Raw genomic sequence first — 17692 nt, forward strand, 5'->3', positions numbered from 1 at the left:
AAGTGTGATGAGGAGGTTATAGTTGTTGATTTTCAGCTGATGTTGGGAGATCACTGAAAGAAGTGTTCCTCAAAAAGATACCATACCTAAAGAATGGTAGAATAGAAGAAGAATTCCTAGTGACCTTTGAAAGAAGTTTGTAGATTCTCTGGGAGGTTTCCAGGATTAATCAACACAACTGTCAGTAGTTCAGCTGGCTGAAAGATGAACATAAACACAGCAAAAATTACTTTGAAATGGACCCAGGTGAAATGTGCTAGATATAGATTGCATTTAGGGAAGCCATTTGTTTCCCAAACTTCACAAAACGTTTTTATCCCATCAAAGCAGGAAACAAAAATAGGCCTCTTAACAAACCTTTATTATAACAGCATCTTGCATGGTAACCGAGAGCCTTAATTACCATGCCAAGAAGGAGCCTGTTGTTTAATTTCTGATTTTCTGTTTACATAATTCACAAGTTCACTGAGGAGCATGTAGTTTCATTGCTGTTCTTCTGAGTCAGGCCATGCTTTCTGTTTGCTCTCAATTCACATATGTAATTGTCCTTGGAAATTCATTTAGCTCTCAGAGGTTTAAGTTTGAACATATTGGCATTTATGTCTTTTCTCACAGGGAAGAAATTATCACGATTGTTGAATAACATACAGGAATGGTTGTGCTCAGCTAAATCATGGGGTTTAACTCTTGAGGAATTGAAATGATCTAGATGTGATTATATTAGGATAAATACATATCAGCAGAAAAATCCATGTGATCAAAATTCAGTTTTGGTGACACTTTTGAAGAAATTTCAGGGGAAGAGATCTGCAGCAGGCAGCAATTTCTGCTTAAAACCAGAGAGGGAGTGTTTGAATAGCTGATAGTGCACTGGTATCTGGCTGGAACAAGAGGAATCAGGTTTCTGGTTCTGGCTCACATAAAAACAGAAGTGGCTGTACCAAGGCAGAGTCATCCAGAGAAGACAGAGGCAGAGAAGTGGCCATGTGGGTATGGCAGTTTCTGCACAAAAGAGCTTGGTGGAGCAGTAGCTTGAGCACGGAGCTCTGATCCAGCATACTTTTTTTAAATCTTCAAGTCTACACTGAGGGCATATGTCTTAGGTAGAAAGTCCTGGGTCCTTCTTTCAGAACCAGCCTGTCCAAGACTTCCTCCCCAGCATTACTCCCACCTGCTTTATATTTGAGTTTTACCTTTTGTATGGACATTCAGACAAATGCTTCCAATTAATATCAGTCTATTACTCATGAGAAGGAGTGTGTGATGGTAGAGACATACTATGAATTCCTTCTACAGAGAAGATGACTAATTTCCCTTTTTTCCTTACCTCCCTATCCAGATAACAAGCCAGAAGGTGATCCACACCCCGGAGGACTTGTTTATTTTTTGTATCTGGACTTGTGAAAAGGTTTGCACATAAAGAAAAGAAACTCACTGGAGTCTAGCTTGGTAGAAGCAAGTGGTGATTTCACTCCAAAAAATGGATCTCAGCTCCCCGGGAAACCTATAAACAAGGCAGGAGCTCTGGGGAAGTTAATAAATTGTATGCAGCTTGTTGGTCTCTTTGAAGAGGCAGGTGACTGTGGATTTGATTTCAGCTTGAGGCTTCAGGTTTGGATTGGTTTTTCCCCCTGAACCAGGAGAACAGGCTGTAATGAATACCTGAGTTTGTCCTGAGGTCTAAGCTGCAGCTCAAGACAGGTCTTTGGAAGGGATTTGCCTTATGATACCTGCCGTGTCAAGTAAAGACAGGCTACCATCTCTGCAGCTTCCAGGGAACAAAGAGAAAATCACAGCACCTTAGGAGATGAACCTTGTGAAGGATTGAATAAGGTGGGCCTAAACTTTTTGTCTCATGGCCTATAACATCTCAGCTCTCTGAGATCTCATTGTGGGTCTATCAGGAGACTGAGATCCATTTCAGACCAGAAGGAAGCAGCATGCTGGGAATTGTGAATTCTGGAAGTGCTAATATCAGCCATTTAGGGCAAATCTGATCAGGCCTTGAAGTTTCTGGCTTAAGCTCATGCTTTCTGCTTGCTGAAGCGTCCAGTTTGAAACTCACTAGTTCACAATGAAGCTGTGGAAGAGCAAGCCCAGGAGTTCACTCTTGGCACACTGCTTCTGCACACACAGCGCTAGCAAAAGTTTGAGCTGTCTGGGTGGGCAAGGGAAGAGAACCTCTTCCACACCATGATGTTTGATGCCACATGCATCTGAACCAGGTAGGGTGGGCAGCGACTGCACTCTGCTTGGCCTGCCTGGCCCAAGTGTTCCCTTTCACATGGGATGCACATTGCCTGTGTGCCTTCCTGTGCCTGCACTGGGAAGCAGGGCAGGATTCACACGGGGGGCTGGCCCCCCCTACCTGCCTGGACCCCTTTTGTCTTATGGGATGTTCCATTATATGTTTACACCAGCTCAGGGACTCTTAGTAACTAATTTTGTTCAACTGGCACAGACTTAGGATGGTTCTAGCACAGTCTCAACCATTTGCAAGATTACACCAAAACGTAATTTTTTTCTGCTAGGGCAAAGTTCATTATTTCATTTTAGAAAATGGGTGAGACAGGTGCTCTCTGCAAGCATATTTAATAAAGCCCCTTGATTGCTCTGAATTATGTATGGTAATTATCTTGTTATATAATTAGAAGCTCTTATATATACTTTCCTTAAACTCGTTGCTTTGATGTTGTACTTGGGCATCTGTATTACTTTGTGGGATACAGTCCAAAGCTGTCTGGATACCTTCCAAGATTACGAATGCATAGACATATTTGCAAAACAGGGCTTTTAAAGTTGAGCAAACATGGGTTAAATTTTTTTCCTGGCACTCTGTTTAAGGTTTTGGAATTTAAAACACTGATTAGTATAGTAATTTTTGCCAAATTTGTTCAATAATCAGGGATAGTAGCAAACAGTTTCCCTTCCTCCAGTTAGGAAAAAAACCTCTGAAGGTTCATCTGGAAGATGTATAACCTGTGGGGGACCATATGTAGGTGGAAATTCTGGGGTCCTCTTGGCTCTAAAATGATATCTTGGAAAATCTCAGAGAAATGAAACTGTTCAACTGCGCTCTGGGAGTTTACAGAGGAGAAGCCAAATTTCTACACATGAAAGTTGCCTCTTTCAAAAAGCAGGATAAATTCTATGGGCAGAAGGTGCAGCTTTTTGTCCAGGACAGCTTATTTGTACTGAAGGCTGAAATAGTATTTACATCTCAGTGCAAATATGGCCTCAATTACAAGGAAACAAAATCACTCCCTTCCAGCTGATTAATCCCAGAAAGTTTCTGAAATATAAAATGAGCATTAGATGAGTTTTGTATGAGACAACACATACCAAATAAAGCAACAGAAAAAAAAAAAAGGTAAAAGGACCTATGCCCTGGAATAAAACTGACCAAATATATGTTTTTTTAAATCAACATTTTATGAGGACAGTTCTGCATACAAAATTCAGTTTCAATGACTTACCATATGGAATGAATTAATCATTGAAAGTAGTACTCTGAGTGGTGGATAAGTGGGAAAAAAAAGTGGTTTTTAGTAATTACTGGATTTTTAATTTTTGTAGTTTTAGAGAAGAAGACAAAATATTTGGTAAGAAAAAGACAATAGGCACAATCTTAAATCATGCACAAAATAGATGTTTCATTTTTTAGAGACGGAAATCAGCCCTTGTTCCATGCAATTATGCATGTACTCTTAATTCTATTGTCTTGCTCATGTCCGTATTTAAAGTGTTCAGTGAGAAACTGATGCCGCCTTTGATCTGTTTTTGAGCCATTGCACCAGAATGTAGTATTTTCCCTACACACTGCCAGTAATATTCATTATTATTTGGAATAATTTTCCTTGTACTGAAATTTCATTAGAAGTGTTTCTTAATAAAATGAAGAGCTACTGAGTAACCTAGAAACACCTGGACAGTGGTAAGGAATTTTAATCCTCCTCTTTGCATGTCACTCACAACATTAGAATAGTTTTCCTGTTACTGCGTGGCATAATTAAAGTTATACTCCACCCTTTCTCTATAAAGTTCACAAAGCACAGCCTCTGAAGTCCCACAAGCTCTTCCAGGAAAAATAGGAAATTTGAGAATAAACATTCACAATTTATTTTTAAGTAAAAATTAATCCAAGCCAGGCATGAGAAACTCAGAACCTGTTGGGTCAACCAGTTCTACATTGCCAACAAGCAAACTAGCAACCTACCTGTGGAAAACCATAATTTGCAGATCATCCTTCTATCCCTGTGGTAAAAGTAATAATTTTGATTTTAGGTAGATAAGTACTTGTATACTCTGAGAGCTGACCCTAGGCTACCCCAGAAAAATCCCAGCACACTAAAAGGGATAACCAGAAACCAGTTGAAACCAGTGGCTTCAAATAACTTACATAAATGGAACAGAGTGGAACAGGAGGGTGAGGGGGTGGATGCAATGGGGAGATGGCCAAAGGGAGAGATGGCGACAGATGGAGTCTATTATTTTTTAGCAGCAAATAAAATCACAAGGGAGTGGAAGCATGGTGAGAGATGTGACGATTTATAGTGAAGAAGCAGCAATCACCCTGGTCCTTGTGCCCTGTGAGGAGCAGCGGGTGCTCTGATCAGCCCAGGGAACATGGTCATGCCTGCCAATGATGTACCAGATGAAGCAGATAAGGTCACTCACTCCCACAGAGGACAGACATCGGAGCCTTTCTTCTTAGAGACATGGGAAAGCATGGGAAAGAGTAAGGGATATGGCTCACTACTAACCAAATCAGAGGGTTCCTTGGAGAATTTTTGTAATGTTCCAGGCAAAGGCAGCCACCAGCTCCAGAGTACCATGCTAGGTAAATGGTAAAGAACGAAATTGTAAGTGTAAGACTAGTTTTCACCTATGTCAGATGAAGTGTCTGTACATGTAAACCTCCTGCCAAGCCTTGATTTGCAGTAAGAAGAGCTGACCTGATTTCCAAGGGTCTTTATTCAAACACTGACTGGACACCCAAGCCAGAAACCTGCAGTATTAAATCAGATTTGTTAAAACATATTGCTCCCCTCCCAAATGATGATTCAGTAGATAACTTTAGGTATGCAGCATTTTACTGGATGGAGGGAAAGGAACTGGGATAACACACAGGAAAAAAAAGCACCAAACCAAGCTCCAAATTACATGCTCACTACTAAGGCTGTCTTTTCAGTCAAGTTCTATTAGAGGGAATAGCTATGCCCCTCTCTTGAAGAGACCCAAATCCCAAAGGATTCCTCTTGCTATGAAGTCAGATGTTGGGTACAGAGTCTCCAGTGGCATTACAGCTGGCTCCTCAGAGCTGCGTTTTGACCCCATCCCACTGTGCGTCTGCTGTGGTCCTTCCTGAGAGCCTCCCTACCAGTTCCTCACAAGGTACCTTGGCAATGGTAACCCCTTAACAAATCTGCTGCTGCTGGCTGGCACCTCATAAGAGGAGAGGGGAGCCCTGCTGTCCCTCTTGCCTCCTCTGCAGCTTCTAGGCTGCAATCCTATCACTCAACAGAGATGCTTTGAACAGGTTTTTTCACAACATAAATGTAACATTTGTAATGACTTCAACTTTCTGACGAGTCAGTTGTTACCAGCAGCACTCCAAATACTGCATGAGGTGACTGTAAATCAGGCATGTCTAAGCTTGCTCATTGGTTTCTCCCTCTGAGTGTTTCACTTCTGCATTAGATGCCACCAGAGTACCTGCCTTTTTGGGTTTTTAGATATCAGTAGTCATCTGGGAGAGAATACCTTTCTATTTTGCCTCAGGGCAGCAGGCTTGCATGTTGTAGGATCTTGTTTCTTTTACTGATATACAGCTAAAATTGCAGCCAGCAGCTGTGGTGATTAACTTTTGGGCTTTATTCTAGGCCCATTTCTATAAAACCAGGAGGAGCAGTTGGAGAAGTATTGGTGCAAGCCTTCAGGAAAAAAAGAAATCAAGCCAAACAAAAACAAGCTGTGTGTCTCAGGTGAAGGAGAAATTCCACCACTGTGTGATTGAACAAGTAAATCTGTTGTGCTCATTCCAACTCTTATCTGTCTTCTCCCTTCTTTTTTTTTAACCCTAAAAATAGAGATGTTCACAGCAGGCATAAAAAATTAAATGCCCAAGATTCTTGAGACTGTAAGAAGTTCATGGGTGCAATGATCTCCATAATCCTGAGGCCGTTGCAGAGGTGATTGTATCTTACAGAGAAAAAGACAGTCTCATCAAGTATGAGAGATCTGAATGATAGAGGGTTTGCAGATCAAATATAAACACAGTGTGCAGGCAAAGGCTTGCACTAGAGCAAAGTGAATCCTTTGCTCTCCTTTCACCCTAACCACCCCCAAGGCTGGGCACCAACACAGGGTTTACAGTTGTGAGATCCATGTGGGATCAGATATATGCCTCTGCTGGTCTGGTCTGTTCCAGGGGACAGCAGCTTGGATGAATCCAAGTTCCGTGGGGGCAAGGTAGGAAGACAGTACTTCAGTCTTGTGGATCTGAGTACAAGGTACCCACCCGGGTGGGGTTACACAAGGTCAAGCAAGATGCCACTGATATCGAAGTACAAACTGGATCTTTTCAGTCAAGTCTCCCCCCTCCATCCCTTGCAACACAAGCAATCTTTTTAATGGTTTCTTGTACATTCCTGATGTGCAAATCTCCTGACAGGTATGACAGGACAAACACCCTCTTTCTGGTCATGACAAACCTTAATTTTGAGATTTGTGCAGCTCCCACAGCACAGAGAGGTAGGACGCATTGTGCCTGGGTTATTATGCACACAGAACTGCAATCTTATTGCACTAGTTGGGTCATCTAGGGGACTACCTATTTTCATTCAAAAAAAGACACCCATGGAGTGCGAGTCATACTCTAAATATTGATGACACTGTTTGAGTGTAGACACTTTGCTGACATGTAGACATCATCACTGTAAATATCTGAAGTTTAGTGAACTGGGTCCATCCGTCACCTGTTTAACATAGTCCTCAGATTGTGGTCCCTACCACACAGAGTACTCCTGAGAATCTACTGGGAACTTGTTTGTCATATATACTAAGAATAAAAATTTATTTATTGATATTGTCTTGAAATTATATTATAAGTTTCTTTGAGCTCTTTTGTCTCTCTCATTTGCACGCCCTCCCTCCCCACAAAATGCATACACTCTCAAACCATGAGTACACACAGAGAAAATGAGTGTATGTCAGCCTGAGGGCTAAGTTAATGTTCCTTGCATACAGTGCCATTGTGGAAATAGGAGCGGAAAATTTCAATGAGCCACCACAGACTCAGGTCTTTCTCGCTTGTCGAATGCAAGTCTAATCACAAGTAACATGGAACACTTTTCGACTTGTTGAGAATACTTATGGGTGTGGTTGTAATATGTTTAATGTGTGTGCTAGGGAGACTTAGTAAGTTTTTTAAGCTGCGAGTTTGCCAGGACAGATTCATCTTAATTCGCCTCAAATGTCATTAATGGCATTTATTATAGTCAATAAAGTATATGAATATTCTTCAAGAAAATGCATCGGCAAACACACCACTGATGCTAAATATCTCAGTTACAAATACTGACATCTAAAGCCTCTGCAGTGTCTTAAATGGCTGCATCACATACATCATAGTGTAGTACAGGGTTTGGGTGCATCTTTCTTTCTAAACTCCTTAGATAATAAATAAATAAAAGGTAGAGTAAAGGCAACTGATGTGGAGCCTGCTGCAGACTGCCTCTCTGCATGATCTGTCCCCACCCCTTCCGTTCAGGATGACTCTCAAGCGAAGCCTCTCCTCCTCACTTCCCAATCCCAAAATCTGCAGAAGAGTTGAAGAGCACCTGAAAACTGGGTGGGCAGCACCAGGAGCAAAACAGTCAGCAAGAACTGGTTTTCTTCTTTTTCAGTTTAGAGCAATCTAGCTGGTGTCTCACTGAGCAGAAGAAGCGAGCTGGGCTGAAACAGGATCCTGCACTCCAGGTATGTTATGGCAAACTGGTCCATACAGACTGAGTTGACAGCTGGAAATGATAGCTACTTTTACCTGTGCTGAAAGGGAAAATCTGAAATTGCTAAACAAGTAGATATTGCTCTTTGAAAAGAAATGAAACAATCAGCAAATCTACTTCTTTAAAGAGAGACTATTATTTTGGTTTCAGTAAAAAATTGCACAAAGACAAGTATCAAGGGATAAGGGGATAAGATAAGGGGAAAATAAAGGCTGTCAACTATGGGAAAGACTGAATTTCATTTTGAGTCTTTACTACAAGCTGTGGCACAGCAATAGTTCTGAGGACACTGATTATTTATGTTCTTCAAGTACCAAGTTCACATTAAAGAACCGTAATAATTTTTTTTTGCCCTTATGGTAATGAATTTCCGTTCTTTTCCTTGTTTGGTATATTGAACCCTTAACATTGAAATGAAATGCTGCTGTAGCTTAAAATGTTATCTCTCGACCTGGGAAAAGGGCAGAGATGTCACATCTTGGCATCAGTAGTCCAAGGTCCTGCCAAACAGCACAGCACTTTGAGATCACATGCTCATACTTACTTTCTGAGAAGTGGAGATTGTCCTTAGCAGGATCTTTGCCTCGGTTTAACCTGATTGTTTTTAAAAAGATTTTTAACCTCACTTTCCAAGTAAAGATTCGTTTTTTCCTGATGAAAACTAAGACTCAGCAGAATATAACTATGTGATTTTTTGCTCCTAGAAATGCAGTAGTTCAGGTCTGTCCTACCACCTTTGGTGGAGCCCACCTTTGCGTTCTGTAAATAACTCCTCAGTTTTTAGGTTTCTTGCACGAAAGCTGAATGATATCAAGACACCCAAGGAAGAGCAGGACCACTGGAGAGAAGGAGAAGCTCTAAGAAGGCTTTCTCTTAAGGAGCAGTAGGATGACACAAGATTCATCAATATCTGTGGTTTTTTTCCCATTATCAGCAGTCACTTTTCCAGCAGGCCCTCTATCTCCTCTGTGCTGGAGCTCAGTGATGAGGAGTGGGGCATAGAGGCGAGATGCTGCCTGCTTGGAACTGTGCCACAGGGAAAGCAGGAAAAGGAAAAGTGTAATGGCTGAAATTGGTGGGAAGAGGGAATGAGGTGAGACTGGAAATATCCTGGCGTGTTGCTTTGCCACACCACATTGCGTAGGACAAAGCAGGCGGGAGCAAATAAAGCTTCTGACTGAACAGGATCCCATCAAACTTCTAAGCGGTTCAGGTGTGGCTGACTGTTTACTAACGTTCTCCACTGCCTGGTGCCTGGAAAGAAGCCATCTGGCCCAGCCTCAGCTAGCATAGGCCAAAGAAATGGTTTCTGGGAAGCAACTGATGGATAGGGAGTAGGCTGGTTCACAACTATTTGCATAGCTTAATGCCTCCTAAACACTACTTTGTTGAAGGGGACACCACAGGTTGTGCCCTTCTGAACAAAAGACTGCAGTGGCGTAAGACTGTGGCTGCCATCTCAGAAGGCAGCAGTGTTAGCTATCTTTGGGAGTGCCTGTGGTTTCTCCAGGCAGCCTCCTGTACTTCAACAAGCTCATTCATCTTAGGTTGTAAGAAGAGAGGTAGGAAGCACTTTTGTACGAACAGACCTCTCTCAAACATTCTCAGGCATTTCAAGCATTATGGGGGGCTTATGGTAGGAGATAATCTCCCATGAGTGTCACAGCTTCCACTTTCACATAATGCCAAAACAATCGAGGTTTCATTCTGAAGGTCAGGCTATTTCATGGTTCCTAGCACCAAGACTGACATTCAGATGTTGGGAAAGGTGAGATAACAGTTAACACATGTAATCAATTCTCAGTTATCAGCACAGGGGATTACTGATGATGAGAGATCATCCATCTCATGGCTTTAACTGAATGAGCTTGATTAGAGCAGTAAAGACATGTCTGCCCAGTTCCTGTATGTCTACGCCACTATCAGTCAGGGGTTATGGTTGTAATCAAGCGTATTTGCTCAAACTCAGTGCTGGCCCTGCCAGATCTGGTGACAGCAGCCCCAGGGTTGGGAGAGGATGGTGAAGAACAGCGTCTCTACACTGTGCATTGGGGAGGATGATTATCTTGGGTATAAAGCAGTCTAAATGCACATAAAATTTGGATTCTTTTATTGAGCCGGAGTGAATCATGCAAACTGGGAAGTGTTGTGTAGGGCATAAGCAAACAGTGAGTCTCTGTGGCATCAACTCTCTGTTCTTCAGTCCGTCCATAACAGGGTTCCGAATGTGTCCGTATTGCCTAGGCAAAATTTCCCATTACTCTGTGAAGTGTAGCCCTCTGCTGCTCTAGTTAATGGAGAGCTGAGGAAGGCATGTATTTTTACAGGAATTTGCTGCTCTTCCATGAAGATTAGATGGTTTTATGAAGTACATGTTACAACGTAAACTGAAATAAGAGGTTGATGTAGAAATGATGAAGCAGAGACAGTCATAATGTACATGCCTGTGTACTGCACCCCCAAGGACAAAGTCAGCACATGACTAGGAAATGCTACTATTATCACTGCCCCTGCAGACTTAATTGGATTCCTTGTACAGATGCATTGTAACACCACTTTTAATTACAGGATCACAATCTACTTTTTGCACAGAGTCCATTCCAAGCTCTTGACACAGAGAGTCAGAACAACTTTTGACTTTAATCTGTCTAGCACATCTACTGGCTCATTGTCTCTAATTGCTACTTTTGGAGAAAGGACAAAACCAAACACTCTCAAATATTCTGAATGAGGCGTGCACATATGCTTTACTTGCAATCCCTTTCAAGGGCATAGGGGCACACGGCATTGGAATCTAGTTTACAAATCCATACCGTAGTTCTTTTCTAACTGCTCCCAGTAAAATTTTTTTCAACAAATTATTTTTACACTCTTGCTGTCTTTTTCTTCTTTTTTTTTAGGTTTTCAAATGGCTGATCCTTTTCTATATAATACTGGAGAAAGGTCTCACTATGGGTGCCTTGGACATGAAGTACAAATTGAGTACCTTAAGGCATATGTTTGTAGACCATCTTTTTCCACGGACAAAGCTGTGATCGTGGTTCATGATGTATTTGGATGGCGGTTCCCAGATATTAGATACATAGTCGATTTGATGGCAGGTCATGGATATATGTAAGCAACTTTCTTTCCTATCTTCACCTTAAATGAACTGGTAGATCACCAGGCATGGCATATGATGTTTCCAATATACAGAAGGCAACCATGCCATTTCAGTCTGAGCACACTAAAAAGAAAATGAACAGAACATTTCCATGGAGCCACCAAAGATACTAAAGCTGACCCAGGAAAAATGGCTACCTGAGCACAAAAGACTCTTGAAGTGCCTGTGTTTGTGCTTATGAAGCAGCATGGGTGATCCAAAGAGAAACAGCTATTTTAACCTTTTCAGAACCAAACCTTTTGAACATTTGCTTTAGCTTGTAATAGCAAAGAAGTATATATGTGTTTATACAGAATCAGGAGATTTGTTTAATCCCTTTCCTTTTGTATTAAGTGTGTCTAAGGAAACAATGAGCGTTTATTTGTGTCTTCTTTTTTTTCCATACAAAGGCATATACTTTTAGCTCTGCTGATCAGCAGAAAAGGATGAGTAAAACATGATTCAGACCATAATCATGTAGATGTGTACTCTGGACTAGAAGATATTCGGAGACATTTAGACATGCACAGATTCAATGAAAATTGACTGAATTCCATCTCTCACACAGAACCATCTGCCCAGACTTCTTCAAGGGGACAGAACCCTGGAAACCTACTGATCACTGGGTTGACTTTCCTGACTGGATGAAAAATCATGATCCTATGAAAGTAGACAAGTAAGATACATATTTGTACTTGAACTTTAAAAAGCATCCAGCAAATAAGGGGAATTTATAGGAAATATTAGAAGTGGCACCTCACAGCAGGGCAAACTGGCTGCACAACCACAGTTTCTTATTCTGGGTGATTCTTCTGTGGTTCTGGGCACTGTCTTGGCTGGGATTTGAAAAGGATCATCTGCTCTGCCCATCACTGCTTATTGTCCCCATCTTGTTTTCTTGGGCCCTTTTCTAACTATGTTATACTGGCCACACAGGCTCACAGTGTTTCACAGGCAACAAAATACCCAGTACTCTCACTCACAAGTGCTGATTCTGCCCCCAGTTCCTCAAGACAAAGAGGAAAATTCTTCTATAACTGCAGATATTATCTGCCAGTTGTCATGTGCTCATCTTGCTTTCTACCTTGCAGATTATGAAGGGTACTGATGAGACTCTCCTGAGCAGCACTACACAAAAATTTGCTAGACTGACCAAAACCTAAGATACCTCTGATCAACTGTACTATTTTTTTCAGTGTGAAATAGAGGGATCATTATCTGTACAGCTTAACAGTGCCAGTAACAAGGCTTCCCTGAATTACAGGAGGCATTACTGTTTCTTCATCATCTCTTACCACAGCTCAAAATTTCAGAAGATGATAGTGAGGCAATGACACCTTATTACTCAGCTACCATCCTGCAAGCCACAAGTATTCTTCTGACCCTGTCCAGACATTCCAGCAGCTACATCTTCAATGTCTCCCAGCAAAGTTTTTGACCATATAATTGCAGAAGCTGTGACCAAATTTTTGAAAGGACAAATGACTAACAATTATAAAAAAATCCCACCCCAAAGAGGAGCAGATATGTAGATGCTGTCTTAAAAAATTAAAATCTCAGGACATGCCTTTGCTGTCTTCTGAGGGTTCACTTGTAGGTGAACTCTCCAGTTTAGATCCATTGCTCTTTCAGAGAACATGGAATCCAACATACCCATGACTTTCTTAGTACCCTTTCAAACAAACCAAATCTGAGAGAGCATGGCCACAGGCCTAGGACACAATGTCCTCTTCATGTCACTCTCATACTGGGTTTTTTTTGGTCAGCCTTACCAAACCTGAATGACCATACAACTCTACCTAATATTTGAAAACATAGTTAATAGTTTATGCAGTCTGCATTTAAACTTAATTTAAAACTCTGTAGGTAATGAAGAAGATAAAATTATTGAGACCTAAGAAGTCAGCAATTAAAAAAAGATTTACTTTTTCTCACCTACAATGAAAATATTTTTCATATTTTTTTTCATTACACCTCACGCAAAAGTTATTTTTTAAACGTTGTAGTTACTGACAGTGTAATTTTGAGTAATTGCTTCTTTAGCATAACATTCTTGCATGTGGCCTTGGTAGGATATCTTAGTATTAACTTGTGCAACAGGAATGACATAGGAAAAATCTTTATCTAAATAGGTGAACTCTATAGAGATAGTACAGTGAAGCTTATCTATTCCTACAGTCCATAATGCAAGGTGTTGTTCTACTTGCAGATATGTCTTGTCTTTAGTTGTCCTGTCCTAGACAAAGTGATTCAAATAAAAATTTACTAATTTTGAAAACAAAGGAGCAGGTGACAATTCAGGTAAGTATTTAAGTGCCTACACCTGTACTTCCCTAAACTAGGACCAGAGATGTTAACTCTCATTTAATAATAGAAGCCACTTATCTAGCCTGAAATGTGCTTTTTAAAAGTAATCTCTCTTTTAAATGATTGGAGGTGCAGGCACAGAAAAAATATCATGTATGTCTTGTAATTTACTTCTTAAATTGTCAAGTACTGGTTCTGCAATAGATTCCTTAGTTTACTTTTGTTTATATGTCTTAGGGAAGCTGATGTTGTCTTGAAGTATCTAAAGGAACAATGCGGTGCAAAGAAGATTGGTATCGTTGGGTTTTCCTGGGGTGGAATGGCAGTACATCACTTGATGCTGAAAAATCCTCAATTAACCGCTGGGGTGTCCCTCTATGGTAGTGTAGAACACATGAAAACTTACTTGGGTTCACATGACTATGCATAGTTTGTAATTCTACTCATTCCTTTGTAACAAATTTCTATAAAAACTCAAAGGTGAGTTGCAGATTTTAATTATGGTTATTTCAGCAACAGACTATATTGGTATAAAAATTTTAAGAATACTGTAAATAAGAAAAAAATTAATTCCTTGTTTTGGTACCTGGAGATCAGGGAAATATGCTTTCCAAATGTTTTTCCTCCATCCAAATAGCCACTGTCCTGATCTAAGTAATGTACCTAATGAGTAAACTTAAATAGAAATTTTGTCTTTTAATTTGCCGTTTATCTTGCAGGAATGCTAACCTCACTAACAGACTGTTTCTCAAAACATTATAGGAATAGTTAGAGACTCTGAAGAAAGATACGCTTTACTAAATCCCACATTTTTCATTTTTGGTGAGAAAGACCACACTATTTCTTTGGATCAGGTAAGTTGTTGTTCTGGAAAGACTTCTTTTCCCGTAGTTCATTTATCCCACACAGAAATCCTCATTAGAAACCATTTTCAGATACAAAAAATTAGACAGGTTGGATGGTTCTGTTTATATTTCAACTTCCCTCCTATTTGTTTAGGTTATTCAAAGCTTCCTTTTTGAGGTGGGAAATACAGTAAAGAACAGTCATGAGCTTCTGAGTGGCTAGATAAGCGGGGTGTGAAACTGGGCAGGGATATCCAACTTGGTATGAGCCAAGCATCTCAAAAACTTGTATGCTACTGCTATGGGTGAGAAATCAGGTAGTTAAACCACTGAATCTGGACACTGAAAGGGGGAAAAAAAAGGAGTTTCAGCTGCTTTCTGAAGTTCAGTAACTGAACTTTCTGATGATGGGGACCAATGAATAATTGCTTTTGCTGCAAGGAGACAAACTGAACTGTGTCAAAAGAGTGGGCACAGATTTTAGCTGAGATAATAACAACTTGTAGACTCAAATGTTTTGACTCCTGGCTGCCATCTGTGTTCTGATATAACCCCTACTGTAAGCATATGTGAGAGGCTGGATAAGTATATGGGTAGGAAACTGGTGCCCTCTTCTGTGCATAAACTCTTTTTCTTCAGTCGCAAGGATAACATACCACCTCCAGCACAGCTTGTTTTTTAGGGTAGCGTCTGACTGGAGAACTGGCAGCGTTCTCTGGGAATGCAGAAGTCATTCAATATTTACTTCTAACTGCATTAGTCAGCATGTTAATCCATACCTCATATGTGCCTCCTTCACACAGGAAAACAAATCCTTCACTCCCTGTCCTCATTTTATGATGAATGTGTCTTTTTCCCAGGGGCACAATTTTGGCAAATGCATCTCTTCTGTCATGTGTTACACATTGAAACCACGCCTTTTGCTCCTGAAGCTTTCTTTCTGTGCAGGTTGTGTAAGAAAAAATTCCTTCCCCCCCAAAAAACCCCCCTCAAATACCTAGTTTTCTGCACTGAAAAACAAAAGGGTTCCGTATGAAAAAAAACCAAAACCAACAAAAAACCATGAAATAAATCACAGTACTCTCTCTAATCTGCACAATGGGTAAAAGTGTAGAAGTAAAAACCTGTGGGGCAAAATAAGTGTTCGTTCTTTTGTTTTCTGACTTTTAATAGAAATAAGCACAAACTGTGCTGGAAATGTATAGGGTGATTAAACACAGGATTAGTACTTTGCATGTAAACATGTGTGAACTAATCACCAAAACATTGTGCAGCAGCAATGTCTTTTTGTTGTTCAGTAAACCAAAAAATAAAAAGCCCTTCATGTTTTCTTAAACCATGTCAGTAAGCCTATCAAAATATTTCGGACTGATGGTCACTAAGGTTTATGGAGTATGTTTTCTCAAGATCAGAACTTAAAGTGTAGGTTACAAGCCTAAGAACATTAACACATCTGGCAATGAGATTTACCAAACTATCTTTGCTGCAACTGTTGAGGTTCTTAGACTCATCCATACAAAAAAAAAAAAAAAAAAAAAGAGTTTGGTCTTACACCAAAGAGGCATTTTCTCTATGAGAAACAGAAATTAGGCAAACTTAAAAAAGCCCCATAATGTAATGGAAAAATATGCCTTTTTTTTTTTTTTTTTTTACAGATCTTCTTATTGGAGGACAAGCTGAAACAGTACTGTAAAGTACCATATAAAATTAAAGTTTATCCTGGGCAAGTTCATGGGTTTGCACAACTGAAGCCAGAAGATATGAAACCTGAAGATAAACCTTATATTGAAGAAGCTAGAAGGGATATGATTGATTGGATCAAAATGTTTGTTTGACAATAGCTGAAAGGAATGCTAGGCTTCAAGATCAGTGATTGATTTAATTTGAAAGAAGAAAATAGTCAAGGGAAGAATATTTTAAAAATTGTCACAAACCAAAATAGGAACATTTTAATTTATAGCTTTAAATTATTGTTTACAATATTTACAGAAGATTGTGAAATAAAAGTTGGACTAAAGGATGATTAGGCATTAAAATTTTTTTTGAAATTTTCTTGCTTTTTATTTACTTCATTATTTTACATTATGGCCCTGATAGTAATGATAGTGTTTATCCATTTGCCTTTGCTAGTGAGCATGACTTCATCATGACTTTACTTGAGTAATTTCAGGCTTTATTTTGATATGATGGTGGTCATAGGTGTTCACATGGAAGTACCCTGCGTTTGCATACAGACATTTTCTTTTATTATCTACAAAGTATTTTTCTCAGCTGTGCTGGGAAAAATTTCCCATGCCTGAAACAAACACTTGGCTATACTAAGGAGTTAGGAAGGAATGATATTGTTAGGTGACACCCTCCAGGTATTCCCTTGGTGATATTAAGAAGGGTATTTCTAGTATTCCTTCATCAACATCAAGAAAAAACATAAACAGTCCTTCCTGTGGAAGTTACCCAGACATGAACACTGCAGAAACAGTGGGTTTGTTGTCGTGGTCTAAATTGTGGTGATCAGGCACAGGGCTCATTCAATCTTGATCATATTTTTTGCTTTGTGTTATATCCTTGTTCCTCTCTCAAGTTCTTCCCCTTTATCACCCTTATATCCTCCCAACAACATAATGTGTAAACAAAAATAAGCATCCCCCCCGTACATGCTGGCTCTCTGTGGTTTTTTTATTTCACTGCCTTGGTAATGACTTGGCAGCTAGTGTTTACTCAGAGATTCTCTAAGGAACCCATGGCCCTTTTTATTTTCTACATCTGTCGGTTTCTCACCCTGTCACCTTGTTAATGTTGCCATAAGTTAAGGCTAGCTAACTACATTAATATGAATTTCCCTTTGATATCAGGAATTTCTGGCAGTTTCACACATTGTTATCCTATCAGGGCAGCTATATGGTCATGGCATGCTGGTTGTCCACACACCTCAACAGACCAAGCGTGTTAAACAGTACTTGCTCGATGAGCCTCTTAAAAGGGCTTACACTCTTTTATGTGCTCTGAGTTAGATGCATGGGAGAAATACCAACATTATTCTCAAGAGGCCAAAAAAAAAAACAAACTTCACTGGCAACTATAGAAAATCAGAGGACTTTGGCAAAAGGTTTAGAGCAGCATTCTATCAACATAAAACATCTCACAAGGTCTTTACCTTGTCTGTTCAATTCAGCAAACTCCAAGCCCATCCGATTTTAAATTACTCAAAACTCAAAAAAAAATAAGAAGGAATTAGAAGAAGAAAGAAGGAAAGACATAGAAAAGAACAAGTATAGCTACCACTCCTAGTGCAGCAGTGTTCAGCTGACAGATATTCCAAGAGGAAGTAGGGCCATGACACGCTTGCCTCATGTCTCGGTTTAAGTACCCTTTGCTCTGCATTGCCTTTG

At 40.1% G+C, this 17692-nt stretch overlaps 1 protein-coding gene across 1 annotated transcript; it reads left to right on the top strand.

Annotated features, from left to right (window-relative positions):
* The first annotated feature begins 7777 nt into the window (after window positions 1–7777).
* Window positions 7778–16355, top strand: LOC116448055 (carboxymethylenebutenolidase homolog). Its single transcript, XM_032118034.1, has 6 exons — window positions 7778–7980; window positions 10910–11123; window positions 11720–11827; window positions 13696–13838; window positions 14221–14312; window positions 15959–16355. The coding sequence occupies exons 2-6, from the start codon at window positions 10918–10920 to the stop codon at window positions 16136–16138; spliced, it is 729 nt and encodes a 242-aa protein (XP_031973925.1). The 5' UTR covers window positions 7778–7980; window positions 10910–10917; the 3' UTR covers window positions 16139–16355.
* The last annotated feature ends 1337 nt before the right edge of the window (window positions 16356–17692 follow it).

The sequence above is a fragment of the Corvus moneduloides genome, chromosome 1 (assembly GCF_009650955.1).
Source record: "Corvus moneduloides isolate bCorMon1 chromosome 1, bCorMon1.pri, whole genome shotgun sequence".
NCBI lineage: Eukaryota > Metazoa > Chordata > Aves > Passeriformes > Corvidae > Corvus > Corvus moneduloides.